The sequence below is a fragment of the Cavia porcellus genome, unplaced genomic scaffold (genome assembly GCF_034190915.1).
Source record: "Cavia porcellus strain 051 isolate PalLab524CR breed Dunkin Hartley unplaced genomic scaffold, mCavPor4.1 scaffold_1, whole genome shotgun sequence".
NCBI classification, from domain to species: domain Eukaryota; kingdom Metazoa; phylum Chordata; class Mammalia; order Rodentia; family Caviidae; genus Cavia; species Cavia porcellus.
In genome coordinates this window covers 174,527,039-174,544,776 of record NW_026947484.1, presented here as the reverse complement: position 1 = coordinate 174,544,776, position 17,738 = coordinate 174,527,039, and the positions used below count along the sequence as shown (strand labels likewise).

Genomic DNA, 17,738 nt, shown 5'->3' with positions numbered 1-17,738 from the left:
TACTATAGTACTACGACTCCCATCATACCTCGCGCCTCCCAGGCTTCCGTGTGGATCCTCAATTCACTTCCGGCTGGTTACGAAATTCCGCTTTGCTGGGCGCGCTGTGGACTGTCTGAAACTTAGAAGGAGGCTTTCTCAGAGGTTTCCCGGCTCCGGAGCCCGGCATGGCTTCTTCGCGAGCCTCTTCCACGGTACAGAGCTCGGGATCTCAGCTCATTCTGGCGGGGAGCGCAGAGAGGGTGGGGTGCCTCCAGGAATGGGCCGTTAGGGAGCAGACTAAGGGAATAGGGGGGCCGGGATTAAGACTGCGGGACTTTGATGTCCTAGAGAATGAAAGAGTTTTTCTGATCTCTAAGCGCGTTCTTGTGTTATTGTTGTGTGCATCTCTCCCATCGTGGCCCGAACGATGAGCACTTCTTACGACTGGCCCAAAAACGGTGCTCAGAAAAGAGAAGTGTCTTGCCCAGAGTTGCTATCCTTGGAATTTTAATGCGGCCTCCTAACTCTAAATTTACTGACGCACATGTGAAATGTTTGAAACGTATGGAGCAGTAACGCTGTGACTTGTTCCCGTTTTAACACTACGCTGGTTACTTCAGTCATCCTTGATGTTTCTCAAGTGATGAGCAGCAAACTCAAGTATCATAAAATCGATTGCACTTCCAGAAGAATGAAATAAACATAGTTCCAAAACAAACCTTTAATAGACAGTAACCAAGATAACTTTACTAGTTTCATGAACATCTTATTTGCCAAGTTTAAATGAGAGACTGAAACACCCGCTGTCTCACCCTGCAAAACAGTGAAGAACAACTTTACCTGAATAAAAGGTCCAGTGAATTTATTTGCTAATGTGTATAGCTGTACTTTTGGTTTGTGAAGGAGTTAGGAATTAACCTCAGAATGATCTTCATCCTTTGGAGAAGTCTGGTAGATTTCCAAAATTAAGCCCTAGATTAATCAAGGTCTTTGATTTAACAGGCAACCAAAACTAAAGCACCCGATGACTTAGTCGCTCCTGTTGTGAAGAAACCACACATCTATTATGGAAGTTTGGAAGAGAAGGAAAGGGAACGCCTTGCCAAGGGAGAGTCTGGAATTTTGGGAAAAGAAGGACTTAAAGCAGGCATTGAAGCAGGAAATATTAATATAACTTCTGGTAAGCTGCAAATTACAAGTCCATTATTAGCTTTGGTACTCTCCGTTTTCTGTAATGAACACCTTCCCAAACTTGGGTATTGCCAGTTCTTTAATGTCAAAAACTTCAGTTGTTCAACTTGCTGCAATAGGTTTATATTTTGCTTACCCCTCTTAGCATCATCCAGAGAGTGTTTTTCTTACAAGATTTTACAGTTTTTCTTTCATGAATTGTTAGTAATCGAATTTATTCAGTGCATATTTGGATTCAAATTGATTACACATGTCTTCTAGAGGAATAACACAGTTCTAGTATTGGCTTGCAGCTAGAATTGTTTTTCATTTATTTTGCAAAATAAAATAATCTCATAAAGATAAGTTTTATTTTAAAAGATCAAGCAGTAGAAAGTCTTGCATTATTAACTGGGCATATATCTGAATTTTAACATAATTATAAAAATATAAAATTTTCTTTCTGTAAATGAAGCCATGTGATATATAAAAAGATAGATAGATAGTTTTGTTTTTCGTTTTTTGTTTTTAGTACCAGGGCTTCAACTCATGACCTTGTATTTGCCACACAGGCACTTATGCTGCTGAGCTAAATCCCTGGCCCCAATGTATATACTGTTTTGTTCTGCATTTTTCACTGTACATACTGTTGAGAATTGTTGAGGATATCTTACCATGTTAGTGACAAAAGAGTTTCACTTTTGTTTTGTTTTTGAGCCAGAGTCTAGCTATGTACCTGCCTTGAATTCACTACATAGCCTAGGATGGCCTTGAACTCAAGGCAGTTTTGCCTCTGCCTCTAGAGTGCAGGGATTAGAGGCATACACCACCACACCTAGCTTAGAAATTATTTCTTTTCCTCATTGGAAGATCTAGTAATTGGCTGATTTTGCCTGTTCTTTTTTTTTTTTTTATAGGAGAGGTATTTGAAATTGAAGAACACATCAGTGAGCGACAGGCAGAAGTATTGGCTGAGTTTGAAAGAAGGAAGCGAGCTCGACAAATCAACGTTTCCACAGATGACTCAGAAGTCAAGGCTTGCCTCAGAGCCTTGGGGGAACCCATCACACTTTTTGGAGAGGGCCCTGCTGAAAGAAGAGAAAGGTGCCTTTCTGAACTATGTTCTCTTCTTTATTAATCACTGGGTTCTAGTTCCAAGTACAATTGATCTTTTACCTGAAACTTTAATATCAGTGTTAGCAAAATTTTGGGTTGTGTTTCTATAGGTTAGCCCTGGATCACAGTCTTAGGCCAATTTCCTTTTTTCTTTTTTCTTCTCTTTGGGGGTGTAGGGGTGGACAGAGTTTTGCTACACAGTACAGGCTGGTCTCAAATTCACAGTCATCCTACTCCTTCAGCCTCCCGAGTGCTAGGATTGCAGGTGTATACCACCACACCTGGCTGTTCTTAGACCAATTTTACTGCATTGCTAATTTCTTTTTACAATCTGTGAAGAGGGTGGGTGCAAACATAGTTTCTTCCCACTACAGTATGAAATTTGAGTTGGGTAAACATGGTTAAGCTTTGAAAACTTTGATATCAAATGCATTCCATATCAGTGACATAAAACATAAAATTTTTCTGGATATAATTGAAGGGTTTTTTTCTTGGATAATACTCCTCTTATGATTTTAAGGTTCTGAAGTGTTAATGAAGAGTTAGTAATATGCAGTTATGAGGCTACCATCTTGACCATCCTGATGGGACCCTGTCTCTCCATCAGCCTTCTTGGAAAGCTGGTTTACGTTTGCACCCATAATGTCCTCACTCCTCATTTATTCTTCAACCCATTGCAAACTGATTAACCCTTCTCACCTGGAAATTGTGCTTTATAAAAGTCACCATCTTTACTAAAAAGACTTCCTCCTTCAAGCATTCCCTTCCCTTCACTCAGAGAAGGCCAAATCCTGCTCCTCTGATTTTGTTCTTGTTTCTTCAGCTCATTCTCCTCACTTTTTAAGCCTCTTTTTCACCCTACCTCCCCACCCCAGTACTGAGTATTGAACCTAGAGTCTTCTACCACTGAGCTACACCCTCTAATTTTACTTTTATTTAAATTTTGAGATGTGAGCTCACTAAGTTGCTCAGACTGGCCTTGAACTTGCAAGCTTCTCACCTCAGTCTTCTAATAGCTGGGATTCGGGCATGTACTACTTTGTTTGGCTTCTCACCTAGCATTTGTAGGCTGCAGTTCTTTGCCCTATGCGATTCTCTAGGCCGGTGATGGCAAGCCTGTTAGAGCTTTCAATGGTAATAGCCAGATATAGCACGTATGCCATAGGTTCACCACACTGCTCTAGGCAGATCTACATCTGTGGCATCGTTTACTATGTATATTGTGCAGACTCCCCAATAGCCCAGATCTGTCTTTGCTCTGTCTTCATTGCTTTCACATCTAGGCTGTTGTGCTAGCTGCAACTGTGTTAACTGCTTAAAATCCTATGGTGTCTGGACCTACAAATACTGCTCAGTGGTAGAGCACTTGTATAGCATGTGCAAGACCCTGCGCTTGATCACAGTACCACAAACAAATAAAACAAATCCTACAGAGTTTTTCCATTACACTTAAGGTAAAAAAAAAAAACTCCTAGTTAGCTTCAGTGTACTCTGCAGTCAATGTTATGGAAAACGGACCAAACACAGGAAGACATAACCCCAAGGAGGTTTAGGAGGCATTTAATTACACTAGTGGGCTTGACTGGAAATTCCCCCAAAGAGCCCCATTGTGGTAGGGTTCTAGGTTTTATAGTGAGAGTAAGTAAGGAGGTACAAAAGTAGATTTCGTGCATTATAATTGCAGGGTTAGGAGACATTTTGGGCTGCTAAGGGAGTGTAAACATTTCAGGTTACACGGCCTGGCCATCAGTTATACAAAGCATGGGTTTTGCAAGGGAAGAAGTGTCCTGTTACATTTTAAGTTACACTTCAAGGCCATCAGTTAAACAGAGACATTAAAGGCGGGGGTTACACAAAGGAAGATCCATTTTGTTACCAGGCCTGTCTGGATATGTCCTGGTTTTGAAGGGCATTCTTGGAATTTTAAAATTATTTAAAATTTTAATTTCCCTTTCTATCTTACTTCTACCACTCTCCCCAGTTTAACTGGAGTCAAGGTTACCTTACATTCTTTTACTGTCTTTCCATTAATTGTCTTTTTGTTCTTCTCTTGCCTTTTACAACCTTTTAATTCTTTTGGTTCAGCATAATGCCACCTATTCTAAGTCTCAACACTACCTGGCCCATTGCAAAGTATGTTCTTTTGTTTTCTATCAAAGAATGTTATTTTTACTAGCTTGTTACTGTTTATTGTCTTCTCCGCCAGCAAAGCCTATCTTATTTCATTATTATACCCCTTTTATGAATGCCTTGAATCCCTGCCGCCTCCATCTTAGTTCAAGTCCACCAGTATGATGCAGAAAAATTCTACAACTGTGTTCCATCTCAGTTTCCAGCTTTTATTCTTCCCTCTTCAGTCTCCTCTTTCTGCCGTTCTAGAGACCTTTCTCAAGTGTAGCCCTCCTTGCAGACCGTTAGCGGCTCTGGTGACCTGGCCCCTACTAACTCTCCAGCCTTATGCTGCACCAGTCCTTTTTTACGCTCCGGCTATCCTGAACTGTATGTGATCCCAAGCTCAACAAACCTCCAGGCCTTTACATTTGTTTGTCCCTCTCCCTCTACTGTCCTTTCCCATTTTTCACCCCTTGACCTGACAAAGGACTCAGGTTAACACCTTTTCTGTGAAGCCCTCCCTGATTCTCTACACCTAAGTTTGGATCCCCTTTGCAGTTCCTTTTAGCACTAGGTTTACTGATGTCATGGTATTTAATATAACATCCCTGTTACTTTCTTGCTGCAAGAACTGTGCTACTTGAAACTTGTGTGGCTATTTTTCCCATCCAAGTACTAACCAGGCCCAACCCTGCTTAGCTTCCAAGATCAGACGAGATCGGGTGGGTTCAGGGTGGTATGGCCATAGACTTGTGTGGCTATTTTTTAGTCATTGTTGTATACTTTATATCTGAGTAAGTACCCACCACATTGTGTCATTCAGTGAAATATGGCCATCTTCACAGACCAGGTAGTTGCAGTACACAGGCTGGTTAACTGAGTGGAATGCAGTAACTACTTGCAGTTGGATTTAGAGAATCTTGAAATAAAGATTTGAATGATATCACACTAAAGCTGGAACATGGTAGCACACGCTTGTAACTGCACTATTTTAAGACTTTTTTTTTCTTGAGACACATCTTGCTATGGAGTTCAGGCTGGCCTTGAACTTACTTTATAGCCATACTTTATAGCCTAGGCTGGTCTTGAACTCAGTGGTTTTCCAGCCTTAGTCTCCCAAGTACCATGATAACAGGCGCACACCACTGTGCCCTCCCACTTTGGGATGCTAAGCAGAAAAATCACAAGTTTAAGCTCAACATGTGCAACTTAGTGACTTAGCAAGACCCTAATCTCAAAATTTAAAAAAAAAAAAGGTGACAAAGGTCAGTTGGGTGAAAGTTTAGACAAACCCTTTTGACACAGAAAGACAGTTGTTGCTAAAGATTTGATTGCATTTGTTTGACCCACTCCCTCTACTGCAAATAATAAATAGTGTTTCCCCCTTCCCTGTGGTTCTCCTGTCCACTGTTTCAGTTATCCATGGTCACCCACAATCCAGAACTATTAGTGGAAAATTACAGAAATGAACAACTTGTAAGTTTTTACGATTGTTCACCATTCTTAGTAACATACCTTACACCATCTTGTTCCATGCACCCAGGAAGAAAACCATCTTATCTCTCATATCCATGCTATAGGATGATCTACGCACTGGTATGTGCAGGACAGTAAAACACTGTGAGGGGACAGAAGGGAGAGGCCACATTCATATAGCTTTTATTTGAGGATATTGTTGTGGTTCATCTATTTTATTAATGCTGATTCTGTATGATGTCTAATTTATGAATTAAACTTTATCATAGATACGTATAAATAGAAAAAAATACGTAGTATATGTAGAGTTTCATGATTCACCAGATCTTCAAACATATCCCACTGTGGATAGAGGTTGGGAAGACTAATGCATCTTAACATCAACTGTGTTTGTATTCTGATTTTTTTTTGTTGTTGTTGTTGTTACAGGTTAAGAAATATTCTCTCAGTGGTTGGCACTGATGCCTTAAAAAAGACAAAAAAAGATGATGAGAAATCTAAGAAGTCCAAAGAAGAGGTAAAATATGTTTTTGGCTTCCCAGCATAAACAGGAAAGAAATAAGGCACTGCTCTTGTTTTCTGTTTTCAGTATTTTCTTGGACGAGGAGGAAAATGTTTTTCTGCTATTCAGGAATACTGTTGACAATGGTTTGTCATTCTTGTGTGGATATAAGTGGGGCTGAGTTTTCAGGAAAAAAGTCCTAATACTCTTGCAGTAACTCATGAAGCCATCTAATAAGATATCATAAAAAAAAAAAATGGTAGAAAGTACATATGCCTGGGCTTCATCCTATTGCTGAACTAATTCACCTTCTTTGTAGGAAGTGACACTATAAGGTAAAGCGTGGGAGGCACAGATATACTTCAGACTTAACCTTTCTGCTCTTGATTTGCCTTCTAGTATCAGCAAACCTGGTACCATGAAGGACCAAACAGCCTGAAGGTGGCTAGACTGTGGATTGCTAATTATTCACTGCCCAGGTAAGCAGAGTAGCTAGCAGAAAAAAGAAACTTACTCTTTTGTGCACTGAGGATTGGCTTTATTATATTGGTGGCTATGCGAAATTTAAGTTATAGTTGTATGCAGACCCTCATTGGCCATCCCTTTGCTCGTTTCACAGGGCAATGAAACGCTTGGAAGAGGCCCGTCTCCATAAAGAGATTCCTGAGACAACTAGAACATCCCAGATGCAAGAGCTGCACAAATCCCTCCGGGTAAGATGTTCTCAGTGATTGTCCTATATCTTACTAGATTTTCTGCTTTGGTCCATGTTGAGTAAAAATAAAGGCAGCTACAGTCGTTTCTCCCCTGGAGCTGTTGGGTTGAGTGGCCCCATCAGGTAAGGCAGCAGCAGCCCACCACGCTTCATATTCAGCATAGGCCAATGTTTCTGCTCTTGGCTTCTTCCTTTTTTATGTCACACATGTGTTTTATATCTCTCCAGGGTTTTCTGTTTATATGTAGCTGCACAGAAACTAGTGAAAAAAATGGAAAACAGCTAAATTTACGATAAGCTATGATTCCACTCATGGCTTAACATTAATGTCTCTTAACAAAAATGGAAGAGTCTTGGAGTGAGTTAAAACTGAAAGGTAGATAGGTTGGTTGGTTGGTTGGTTGGTTGGTTGGTTGGTGGAAAAGCCAAGAAACTCTCTAACTGCCCTATTGATGATTACCATTTGTCTTTTTTTTTTTTTTTTTTTTTTTAAGTCTTTGAATAATTTCTGCAGCCAAATTGGGGACGATCGGCCTATCTCCTACTGTCACTTTAGTCCCAATTCCAAAATGCTGGCCACAGCTTGTTGGTAAGTTCTGTTTTACAGTGACATTTTACCAAATGGGGGACAGGCTCAGAGAAAAAAAAAACTAATCTGCCTTAACTGTTTCTTCTTCCAAACTACAAATGCTAGGGCTCTACCTGCTGTGTAGTAAGACATAGGCTTTGTTTAAAGTTCTTATTGTTGAGCAGAGGCCTCAGAGATCCATGGCATATAACAGTCTGTCATTCTCAACACTGGCGCTTTGGAGATAGCGAGTTTATAGATCAAATTCTGTGGTCTAGCTAAGATACATAATCCCTTTAAGCTCAGTGTTCTTCTCTGTAAAGTGGGGTGAGGTAGTATTTCTAAAACATTTCACCTTGATGGTGCCTAGTACTCAGTAAGAACTCAGAAAATGTTCAGTAATGGTTTTATCTTTGTTTCCTTTTTATCGCCACATATGCTGAAAACTCTTAGGATGTCATAATTTTGTTTTATTTTGGTTTTGCTTCTTTGAGGAAAACGTGACTGTCTCATAAGAGAGGAAACTTACATTGAATGCATAGGAACTACTTACATTGAATGTAGAAACTGAGATAAAAACTATGTAACCAGGGAGAAATTGATTGAAGAAAAAGCCAACGATCTGTACAGATCACTCTGCCTCTCCCAGCCTCAGTTACCTTAGTTGTAGACTAGAAATGGTAATTCTTGCCTTATCTGCCTCATTGGTCTTTTACAAAGATCTTTTGAGATCATATATTTATACTGTATAAAAGAAATTCTTTAGGAAATTTCCAGAACAAAAGGGTTTTGTAGATGATAAAATATGATTCAGATTTAAGGTAGCATCTTTTTAAATAGGTAATTTGTCCTGTCTTCCCCCACAGTTTGATCCAAAAGTTAAGAATAGCAACTTGTGCACATTGTAGTTCAGCAGAGCCTCTGCTTGCCTAAGAACTGATTGTAGAGCTTTCTTCACATTATCAGCCTTTTCTTTTTTCTGTCTGCCACTATAAAGTGTATGGGGGTGAGAAGAGATTGTCCTTTATTAATGTTACCAAGATACCTTTTCCTTCCCAGACCAACCCTGGCTGAGATGCTTTCCTTTGTATTTGATAGGAGTGGGCTTTGCAAGCTCTGGTCTGTTCCAGATTGTAACCTCCTTCACACTCTTCGAGGTAAGTTAGAGTCTTATTCAGGATAACTTAGAACCTTATTTAGATCACAGTGTTTTTCCCAGCATAAATTCTGTTAAGCAGTAAAAGTGGGGCACGCAGACCCCATGCTGCATTGACTTTTTTAAAAAATCAGTGGATTAATTAATTTCTTCCTCCCTGTTTCCTTCCCTCTCTGTCTTATTTCTTTCATTTTTTCTTTTCTTTCTTTTTCGTTGTGCGGTTACGCATGATTAAACTCATGATCCCCTCCTCATCTCCTGAGTAGCAGAGCTAAAGGCATGCATCATCAGTTGATGCTTGATTTGATTTAACATAGTTTGGTTTTCTTAAGCCACAAGACTAGACTGTAGTGACTTTGTTAAGCTTTTATGTCCAGCCACAGTCTTGACATTTTCAGATATCTAAACCAAAAACCGTGGGTTTTTTGTTTTACTTTTTAAATACTCATTTTAAGTAATTCTTTTTTAGTAGTTGAATAGTCACTTTAATATTCTCTGTATCCATATTTGTTCCCTAATGTAAACTTATTTGTATTACAGTACTCATCATAGTCTATATTTTGCATGTAAACTATAAAAAGGCAAGAAGTCACTAACTTCTACCTCTTGATACTTCTTTAGGTCATAATACAAATGTAGGAGCAATTGTATTTCATCCCAAGTCCACTGTGTCATTGGATCAGAAAGATGTCAACCTGGCCTCTTGTGCTGCTGATGGGTCTGTGAAGCTCTGGAGTCTTGACAGGTATTGCTATTCTAAGTCTAAACTGCCGACCCTAACTTAGGTCCGTGAGTGGTGGCCCTCAGGACCTCGGGGTAAGGGTCTCGCCCTAATCCCAGAGACAGTGCAGGCAGCAACATAATATGCCATGAAAACAGAATGGAGATTTCTTTCTTAGAGCTTTTCTCAGCATAGGAGACATGCCAAGTTTTTCTTATAGTTAACTCTAGGCCTCAGTTTTTTGTTAATAGCACTGTAATTGTAACTGGCTCTTGTTATTCTGGAAAGATCTAACCTACTTCCTACACAGTACAGTGACATTGGAAAAATATTGGCAGTCTATTGGCTCTTAGCACGCGTCATAGGGGAGAGGTAGTATTCTGCCTGTTAGTATTGCCAAGGAACACTCCTGCTCCCGACGTCATCCTCCTATGGTGTATTTTCCAGCTGCACAGTTTTTTTTAACGTGGTTATGTTTGCTAGTCCCCCAAGATTTTGGAAGCACCTTATTGGCTAAAATATGAATTCAGTTGCTTAGTTTTTTCTCTTTGGGAAAACACAGGAAGGTTTTTATTCTGAGTTTTTTTAAAGAGCTAATTAGCATCTCCACTCCTTGCCAGACTGGGCCTTACCAATGAGCCCAACAACTTTTAATTGGTTTTGGTAATACTTAACAGTGTTTATTCCCCTAGGGTGCTGGTTAGTTCTATGTATGCACATTGATAAAAGTTCCCTTTTTAATTGCCCTCTTTAGAGTTCATGTTTATTTCCCTGCACTAGTGTTTCAGATCTTTCTATGACTGCTGGGTAGCTGAATATAATGACCAGCAGAAAGGGCAAAGCCTCTGTCTCCTTAGGAGTTCCTTTTTCCATTTACATCCTTGAATTGTCCTAAGATTAGAGAAAGATTTATGTGTAACCCACTTACACCAAAACTTTAATTTCTGTATCCTGTCTTTACCAAAATACATTTCTTTCCTAAAATCTTATCACTGTTTTGATGCAGAGTATCCTTCTCAGGCCAAAGTACTTTATTTTTCTTTAATCCTAAATGGTATAGCCTTAAGAATTTATTATCACAGTGAGTTAAAGAAGGTGGTCAGCTTGCTCTGTGGGTACCTGAAATTATCCCAAATGTTATGTTCTGGTTTGGCTTGGCTTGGCTTGGCTTTGCCTGGCTTGGCTTGGTTTGCTTTTGAGACAGGGTCTCTCTAGGTAGCTCAGGCTGGTCCTGAATTAACCATGTAGTCCAGTCTGGTCTTGATTGCCTGGTGATCCTCCTGCCTCAGGCTTTAGTGTAGTGGGACTGTGGTGTGCACCACCATGCTCAGCCACTATCCCAAATCTTTTAAACCTTGTAAGTGTCCTAAATTATTGTACCCCTAAAGTGGAAGATTTTATTTTGTCTTTGCTGTTGTTGGCGTTGAATCCAAGCCATGTTGACAAGTGCTGCAACTGCAAGTGCTGCACATCCCCACCCAGCTCTAATGTTTTAACAATAAATTAGTAGGTGTGGTTACACTTCAGTCTCCCCACTTACTGGGAGTGGCCTAGTAAATAAATTCAATGAATATGTACAAGTCTTACAACAAAGGTGTCCACTTACATACGTTTGGTTCCTTTTCAGTGATGAACCAGTGGCAGATATTGAAGGCCATACCGTGCGTGTAGCCCGAGTAATGTGGCATCCATCAGGACGTTTCCTGGGCACCACCTGGTAATCCCCTACTTACTGTCTTATCCATACAGGCCTGTGGCATTTCATTAACCTCTTTAGTTATCTGCCAGGTAAATTTTTAGAGCAGAGTTCTTCAGGTAGGACTTTCTTAGGCTGTATCAGCAGAATGTGTATGATACAGGAAAGGCTAAGTGATTTGCTTTTTAAATTGCTGCAAGTGATTTAGAGATGTAATTTTCCCCTTATATATAGTTTTAAGTCTGTGCTAATGAATCAGTTTGCCTTTCTGGTTCTGTAAATTTAGTGAGAATAGAATCTGTTAAAGAACTTTTCCTTTGGGGTATAATTAACATACAGTGGAATAGACATTTTTAAATTTACGGTTTAGTCTTCTCAAATGCAAACCACCTGTGTGATCACAACCCTGTCAACATATGACAACAGAGAACATTTCTCTGTCACCCAGGGAAGTTCTGTCATGACTCCTCTTAGTCTGTTCTCTCTTACAAAGAAACTACTGCTCTGATTTCTGTCAGTATAAATTCTGTCTATTCATAGTGTATGAACTCATTTGTGCCTGTTGGGTTTTTTTTTTGTTGTTGTTGTTGTTGTTTTTACCTAGTGGAACACTTTTAAGTTCATTCCTGTTGTGTGTATCAGTAGTTCCCGTTTATTACTAAGGAACAGTTTATTGTGTGTATGCCACATCTTACCCATTGTTGTATTGATGGATCCTTGGGCTTCTTTCTACTGTTTGGTGAGTCAGACTAAAGCTGTTATATTCTTGTGCAAGGCTTTTCATGAGCATATGCTTTTCTTTCTTTTGAGTAAATATCTTAAATCCAATTGCTAGATCATAGGATAGGTGCACACTTAACTCTTTTTAAACCTCCAAGCAATTTTTCAAAGTGGTTCTACAAAGTTCTGGATGTTTTAGTTCCTTCTCAACATTAGGTCTCATTAGTCTTAACATTTTACTCAGTGTAAAATCAAGAGTGTAGTGATATCTTTTTGTTGTTACTGGTTTGTGATGTTTTGCATTACTGGGGATTGAACCCAGTATCTTCATACTTTTTTATATTTTTTACTTTTGAGACAGGGTCTTCCTAAGTTGCCCAGGCTAGGCTCAGACTTGCAGTCCTTCTGTCTTGGCCTTCTAGAGTTTTGGGATTACAGGTGTATATCACCACGACCAGTTTTGTCAGTAATTACTGCCCTGGTAACTATGGTATTTAGTACTTCATCATATGGTTAGTGATCATTTGCATATCCTTTTTTTTTTTTTTTTTTCCTCGTCTGTATTTCCATTTATGTAGCCAGTTCCACCAGTATGTATAGATGAAGCTTTTCTTTCTCTATTGAAATCACATTGCTATCCTTGTTAAAAACATTAAGACTATGTATGTGTCCAGGTCCGTCCCTGTATTCTCTGTTCTCTTCCATTGATCTGTTTATCTGTTTGATTCCTTCCTGTAGATTCAGTGAATGAAAGGACATAACAGTGGAAGGAGGGAAGAAAAAAGATAATAGAATGTGTGCTGGACCATTCTTAGGAATTCTAAGTTAGCCGCTGGAGTGGATTAATAGCAAGTCCAGGGTTTCCCGGTTAGTACCGGAGACCTTTGGATTTAGTTGTTGAAGCAGAAAGGAATTTCTTATTAATGTGGATGAATGGTTTCACAGGCAAAAGTTCATAAAATATGGTTATTTATAGTACTTTGCAGAAATTGAATCATTTTGCTGGTTAACTGTAGAATGGTTCGGTTTTGTGTTTTTAAAGCTATGATCGTTCATGGCGCTTATGGGATTTGGAGGCTCAAGAGGAAATCCTGCATCAGGAGGGTCACAGCATGGGTGTATATGACATTGCCTTCCATCAAGATGGCTCTTTGGCTGGCACTGGGTAAGACTTCAGTGAAACCAGGGACATCTCAGCAGTCTCACTCTTTCATATGCCTGCTTGCACAGAGCACTGGATTCACTGTTGATGCATTATTTCATCAGGGGCCTGGATGCATTTGGTCGAGTTTGGGACCTGCGCACAGGACGTTGCATCATGTTCCTAGAAGGCCACCTAAAGGAAATCTACGGAATAAGTTTTTCCCCCAATGGGTAAATGAACTTGCCGATTGAGGGTTGAGAGGGTGCTTTAGAAAGTACTGTGTTTCTAACTTTGATAATGCACCCGATCCACAGCTACCACATTGCAACTGGCAGTGGTGACAATACCTGCAAAGTGTGGGACCTTCGACAGCGGCGTTGCATCTATACCATCCCTGCCCATCAGAACTTAGTGACCGGGGTCAAGTTTGAGCGTAAGCTTTCCTCCTGTTTTAGGCCTAAACAGCAGACAAAGACTGTTTCATGGGAAACAGGCCAGGCTTTAGCGTAGTGTCAAAGTGGAATAGGATGTAATTGGACCTTTGTTAAAGGAAAAAATTATAATTCCCTTCCCTCGTACTATACCCCTAAATTAAGCTATGCTAAAGAATACTTCTTATTGCCAAAAGTTAAAGACTCCTATGAATGCTATGCTTTCTTCTTTCTTCCTTGGACATTCCTAACACTGAGTTGTTAATATTACTCTATATGATTATCTACCTGGGAAAGAGCCTAAAGTTTTTAATAATGTTATTTTTTCTCTTCAGTCTGCCTGTGGTTGTCCCGTTTTATGAGAACCTAGTAGAAATATAGAATCAGAATGTTGGGTCTTGCTAAATTTAGAAATGCCTTTTTCAAAATAGTACGTTTAGGCAGATTTTTATGCTCTGTTAATCTCTTTTGAACACTTGAATGCTTAAAACAACTCTGCTTACTCTCTCGCATAGCTATCCATGGGAACTTCTTGCTCACTGGTGCCTATGACAACACAGCCAAGATCTGGACCCACCCGGGCTGGTCCCCGCTGAAGACTCTGGCAGGCCACGAAGGCAAAGTCATGGGTCTGGACATTTCTTCTGATGGGCAGCTCATAGCCACTTGCTCATATGATAGGACCTTCAAGCTCTGGATGGCTGAATAGGCAAGGCCATGGGAGAAAAACTCGCCTCAAACTGCCCCTTAGGAGCCATTTTTCTCAAAAGAAAAAAATTGATGTATTTTATTTTGTTCTATCATGTTTCTACAGTTATCAAGTATAGATGCTCAATAGATTTGATTTTCACATCAACTCCCAAGCAGCCCAGTCCCTACATGGTGGTAAACCCCTTTTGTGATTGAAAATTTATTTCTCATCTTCAGGCCTTGCCAAGAATTATGTAGGATGTTGTTTTTATTAATCTTTGTTTAAATGTCCTACCATCTTACAGCACTCAAAATTGTGAATACACTGCATTTTAGTTCTCAAAAACTTGCCTTTTCATGGTACATGCTTCACGACTGCATATGATCCATTCAGCAAGTAAGGTGATTGGACTGTATTCCGGAAGCCCTGGCATAACGAGGAGCAGCTGGCCACTCACTGGTTGAACAGTGCCTGACCTGACAGCGACAGCGACCCCACTTCCTGTCCTAGAGAATGAGAGAGGAAGCAGTAGATTGTGTAGGAAAGTTGCTCGTGCAGGAAAGAGACTGGACATTTCCTGTGGAATTCACTTGAAACACTGCCTGCCTTAGGAAACTCAGAACCAAACATCTACTTGGTCAGAGCAGTCTTCCATTTTGCTTTAAGTTTGACATCCTATTACCCTAAAGCACAGCCATTGTGTCAGGATTCAAAGAAATTTTTGAAATTGCACAGCTCATTTGGTACAGCTTGCTTTTCTGTTGGTTAAAGGATGTACTTCATGTATTACAGGGTATGTCATGTCAGAATAACTGGAAAAAATCCCTAATGGGCATTCTTATTTGTTTGTTTGTTTTTGTACCGAGGAATCAAACTCACGTCTGCAGGTTTGCAAGGCAGGCACCTCAGCGGTATATTGCTGAGCTAAATCCCCAGCCCACCTAATAGGCATTCTTTTTTTTTTCCTTTTTATTGGTACCAGGGATCGAACTCACGACTGCCTGCTTGCAAGGCAGGCACTTATGCCGCTGAGCTAAATCCCCAGCCCCCTAATAGGCATTCTTAAACATGAACCTTTTTTTTGTATATAATTTGCTAAGAATGAAATCCTACCGTTAAAAAACTATTCCTTAAAAAATTATTTTCTGGGGTACTGGGAATATAGTTCAGTGGTAGGGTATATGAAGCCCTAGGTTCTATCCCCAGCACCCAAAAACACAAAATATCTGAAGTTAAAGCATTTTCTGATTCCTAGCCATTAATCCAGAAGTCTTTTTAGTCATTTTGTTTTTAATCTAGAATGATTTCAGATGTGGATTCCTCCCAATTTCTGTCTCATGGAAAAGTGTTCTACTATCCTTTTCAACAAAGAGCAACGGGTGTTGGCCTGGTGGGCCAGACTAACAACTGTATATGGACTCCATAATTCTTATTCATCAGGTGCTTAGTGTTAACGTCCACCTCTTTCCACCCCAGATAAACATACTGTGCACTCTGAAATGACCTAGTAAATTTACATACAAGTAGAAGAATGGAAGAAGAAAGAATAAGGAGAACTAAGGAAAGGCTTTATAATAGGCTTTGAATATTCCAAATCCTTTTTATTTGCCGTTTCCGAGATTGAGGATAGCCTTGCCTCTTCTGCAAATTATGAATGTGATTGTAGCCAAATGTAATGTTTTTAATCAGATTTCAGTTATAACCAAGTAGTTACCTTTCCTGTGTAGTTGCTAAGCTTCAGAATGCTCAAGTCTTAACTCTTGTTTCCTTTATGGTTTGCCATGAGACTTTTTCAACACCATTTTTATAGTATGTGTAAAATAGTGATAGATGTTGGTGTACTAGCATGCAACTTAGATACAGTATACTGACAAAGGTTTTTAGTTTCTCTGTTTGAATTTTACTCTTGGTTCCCTTGGACTTGTCTTTTGTGGTTTGTTTGTTGTTTTAGGGGTTTTTTTGTTATTGTTCCAAAAAGGTAGCATTTGGGCAAAAACATCATCTAAACCCTTTGGCAGATTGTCTGTTGGAATAATCCATTTCTTCAAGCATCATTGTAAGAAATGGTTTGCTAAGAAACCCAAAGCCAGGTATAGCGTTTCATCACATCGTAGCCATCACTTAACAGAATACTTAACTTCCTGCCTGCATAATGTACCAGGTACTGTTACTGTTTGACCCTCATAATTACTTTATTCCCTTTTTACAAGCAAAACTGATGCTTGAAGTAATGCTCAAGATTACCCAACTAGTAAGTGGTAGAACTGAATTTTAGTTCCAGATGTCTAACCATTTGGATCTTGTGAAGATGAGTATATTGGCCACCTTGGCAGCAAGACCATTATGGCAGGTACAGCCCATTTCCTATAGTTTTGTAACACTGCCCTATCGATAGGTCACTGTCTGACATCCCAAATGGAGTTCATTCCCCTGTTGCTGCCTTGTGAACTTAGGAGCAGCCTAGTGTGTTACTCAGCACAATGACCATTTGTATTTTGGGATAACTGACAGTTGAGCATAGCAGCAGGTCTCAAGTGTCCCTAACCTCTGCACTAAATACAGAAACACCCTCTTGATTGAGTACCACGGTATTCTCACACATTTCCAAATGCCCCCTCGGAGAGTGGGACTGCCCCAACGTGAGATCTACTGGATGGGAAAATAGAAGATGCTGGCGTATTAAGTATCTCTTCCTATCTGAAGTAACTCAAACCTATTATTTTATTTGAGTGATATAACAGCCACTTCTAGAAGAACTACTTTTGATTGAAAGAACTCTACTATTTACTAGTGAGGTGGCCTTAAAGAAGGCAGTTTACTTTCAGAGCCTGAGTTTCATCAGAAAAGACGGAGCGAAACAGATGTCCCTCCCTGGGCTCCCTGGCTCCTCTCTGTGCCCCATACTGGGCAGCTGGAGCTGGGCAGCTCAGACATCGATGGTGAGCTCATTGCTTAACTTGTCCGCCACAGGTTAGGGAGCAAAAGACGTAAAAAAATGAAGTCCATAGAGACAGTGAGTCCCTGCATCAGTGTAATTATCTTTGATGACGAAAGTGAAGAGGTAGATTCTGGTCCCTGGTGGGCTACATATGCAGCTTTCCAGTTTCATAATGTAGAGATTTTCTTTACATTGGAGCTAAAAACCATACCGTTTTGCTAAATGCAAGAAATACATCTCATATATTAAAACCTCTAAGGAGTTTATAGACGGTAGTCCCATAAAACTTGATTTAAAAAGTAAAACACTCAAGTTCTGCCCTTTGACAGTTTATTATACAATTTATTTTAATTCAAATGTTATTTTTTCCATGATTGTGATAGTTTAGCCACGTGGGGATTTTCAGAGCCCCACAGCAGTAGGCCAGGTTAAAACTAGGGAAACAAGTGGATTTTAGATACCGACAGTGGCAGTCTGCCAAACAGCAGCCTGATCATTCACATTCAGTTTCCTTGGTTCTTGGATTCTGTCATGTAAAGTGAAAACCAGGCCCTCCCCTCCCTACTGTATCTTGGGGTTGGAGCTAAAGTTTTGCCTCTG

The 17,738-nt window shown here is 39.9% G+C and overlaps 1 protein-coding gene across 2 annotated transcripts; it reads left to right on the top strand.

The window, feature by feature from the left end:
• Positions 1-37: 37 nt before the first annotated feature.
• Prpf4 (pre-mRNA splicing tri-snRNP complex factor PRPF4) lies at positions 38-16,120 on the top strand. 2 transcript variants are annotated; one of them, XM_003463795.4, is made up of 14 exons: positions 38-194; positions 985-1,162; positions 2,070-2,256; positions 6,286-6,373; positions 6,758-6,837; positions 6,978-7,071; positions 7,568-7,662; positions 8,740-8,798; positions 9,419-9,542; positions 11,146-11,235; positions 12,977-13,099; positions 13,201-13,308; positions 13,393-13,511; positions 14,025-16,120. In XM_003463795.4, the coding sequence occupies exons 1-14, from the start codon at positions 168-170 to the stop codon at positions 14,216-14,218; spliced, it is 1,566 nt and encodes a 521-aa protein (XP_003463843.2). In that variant the 5' UTR covers positions 38-167; the 3' UTR covers positions 14,219-16,120. The 2 variants fall into 2 exon arrangements, with proteins under 2 accessions (XP_003463843.2, XP_063116601.1); XM_063260531.1 differs by lacking the exons at positions 38-194; positions 985-1,162; positions 2,070-2,256; positions 6,286-6,373; positions 6,758-6,837 and having other exon boundaries at positions 8,701-8,798.
• Positions 16,121-17,738: the final 1,618 nt, after the last annotated feature.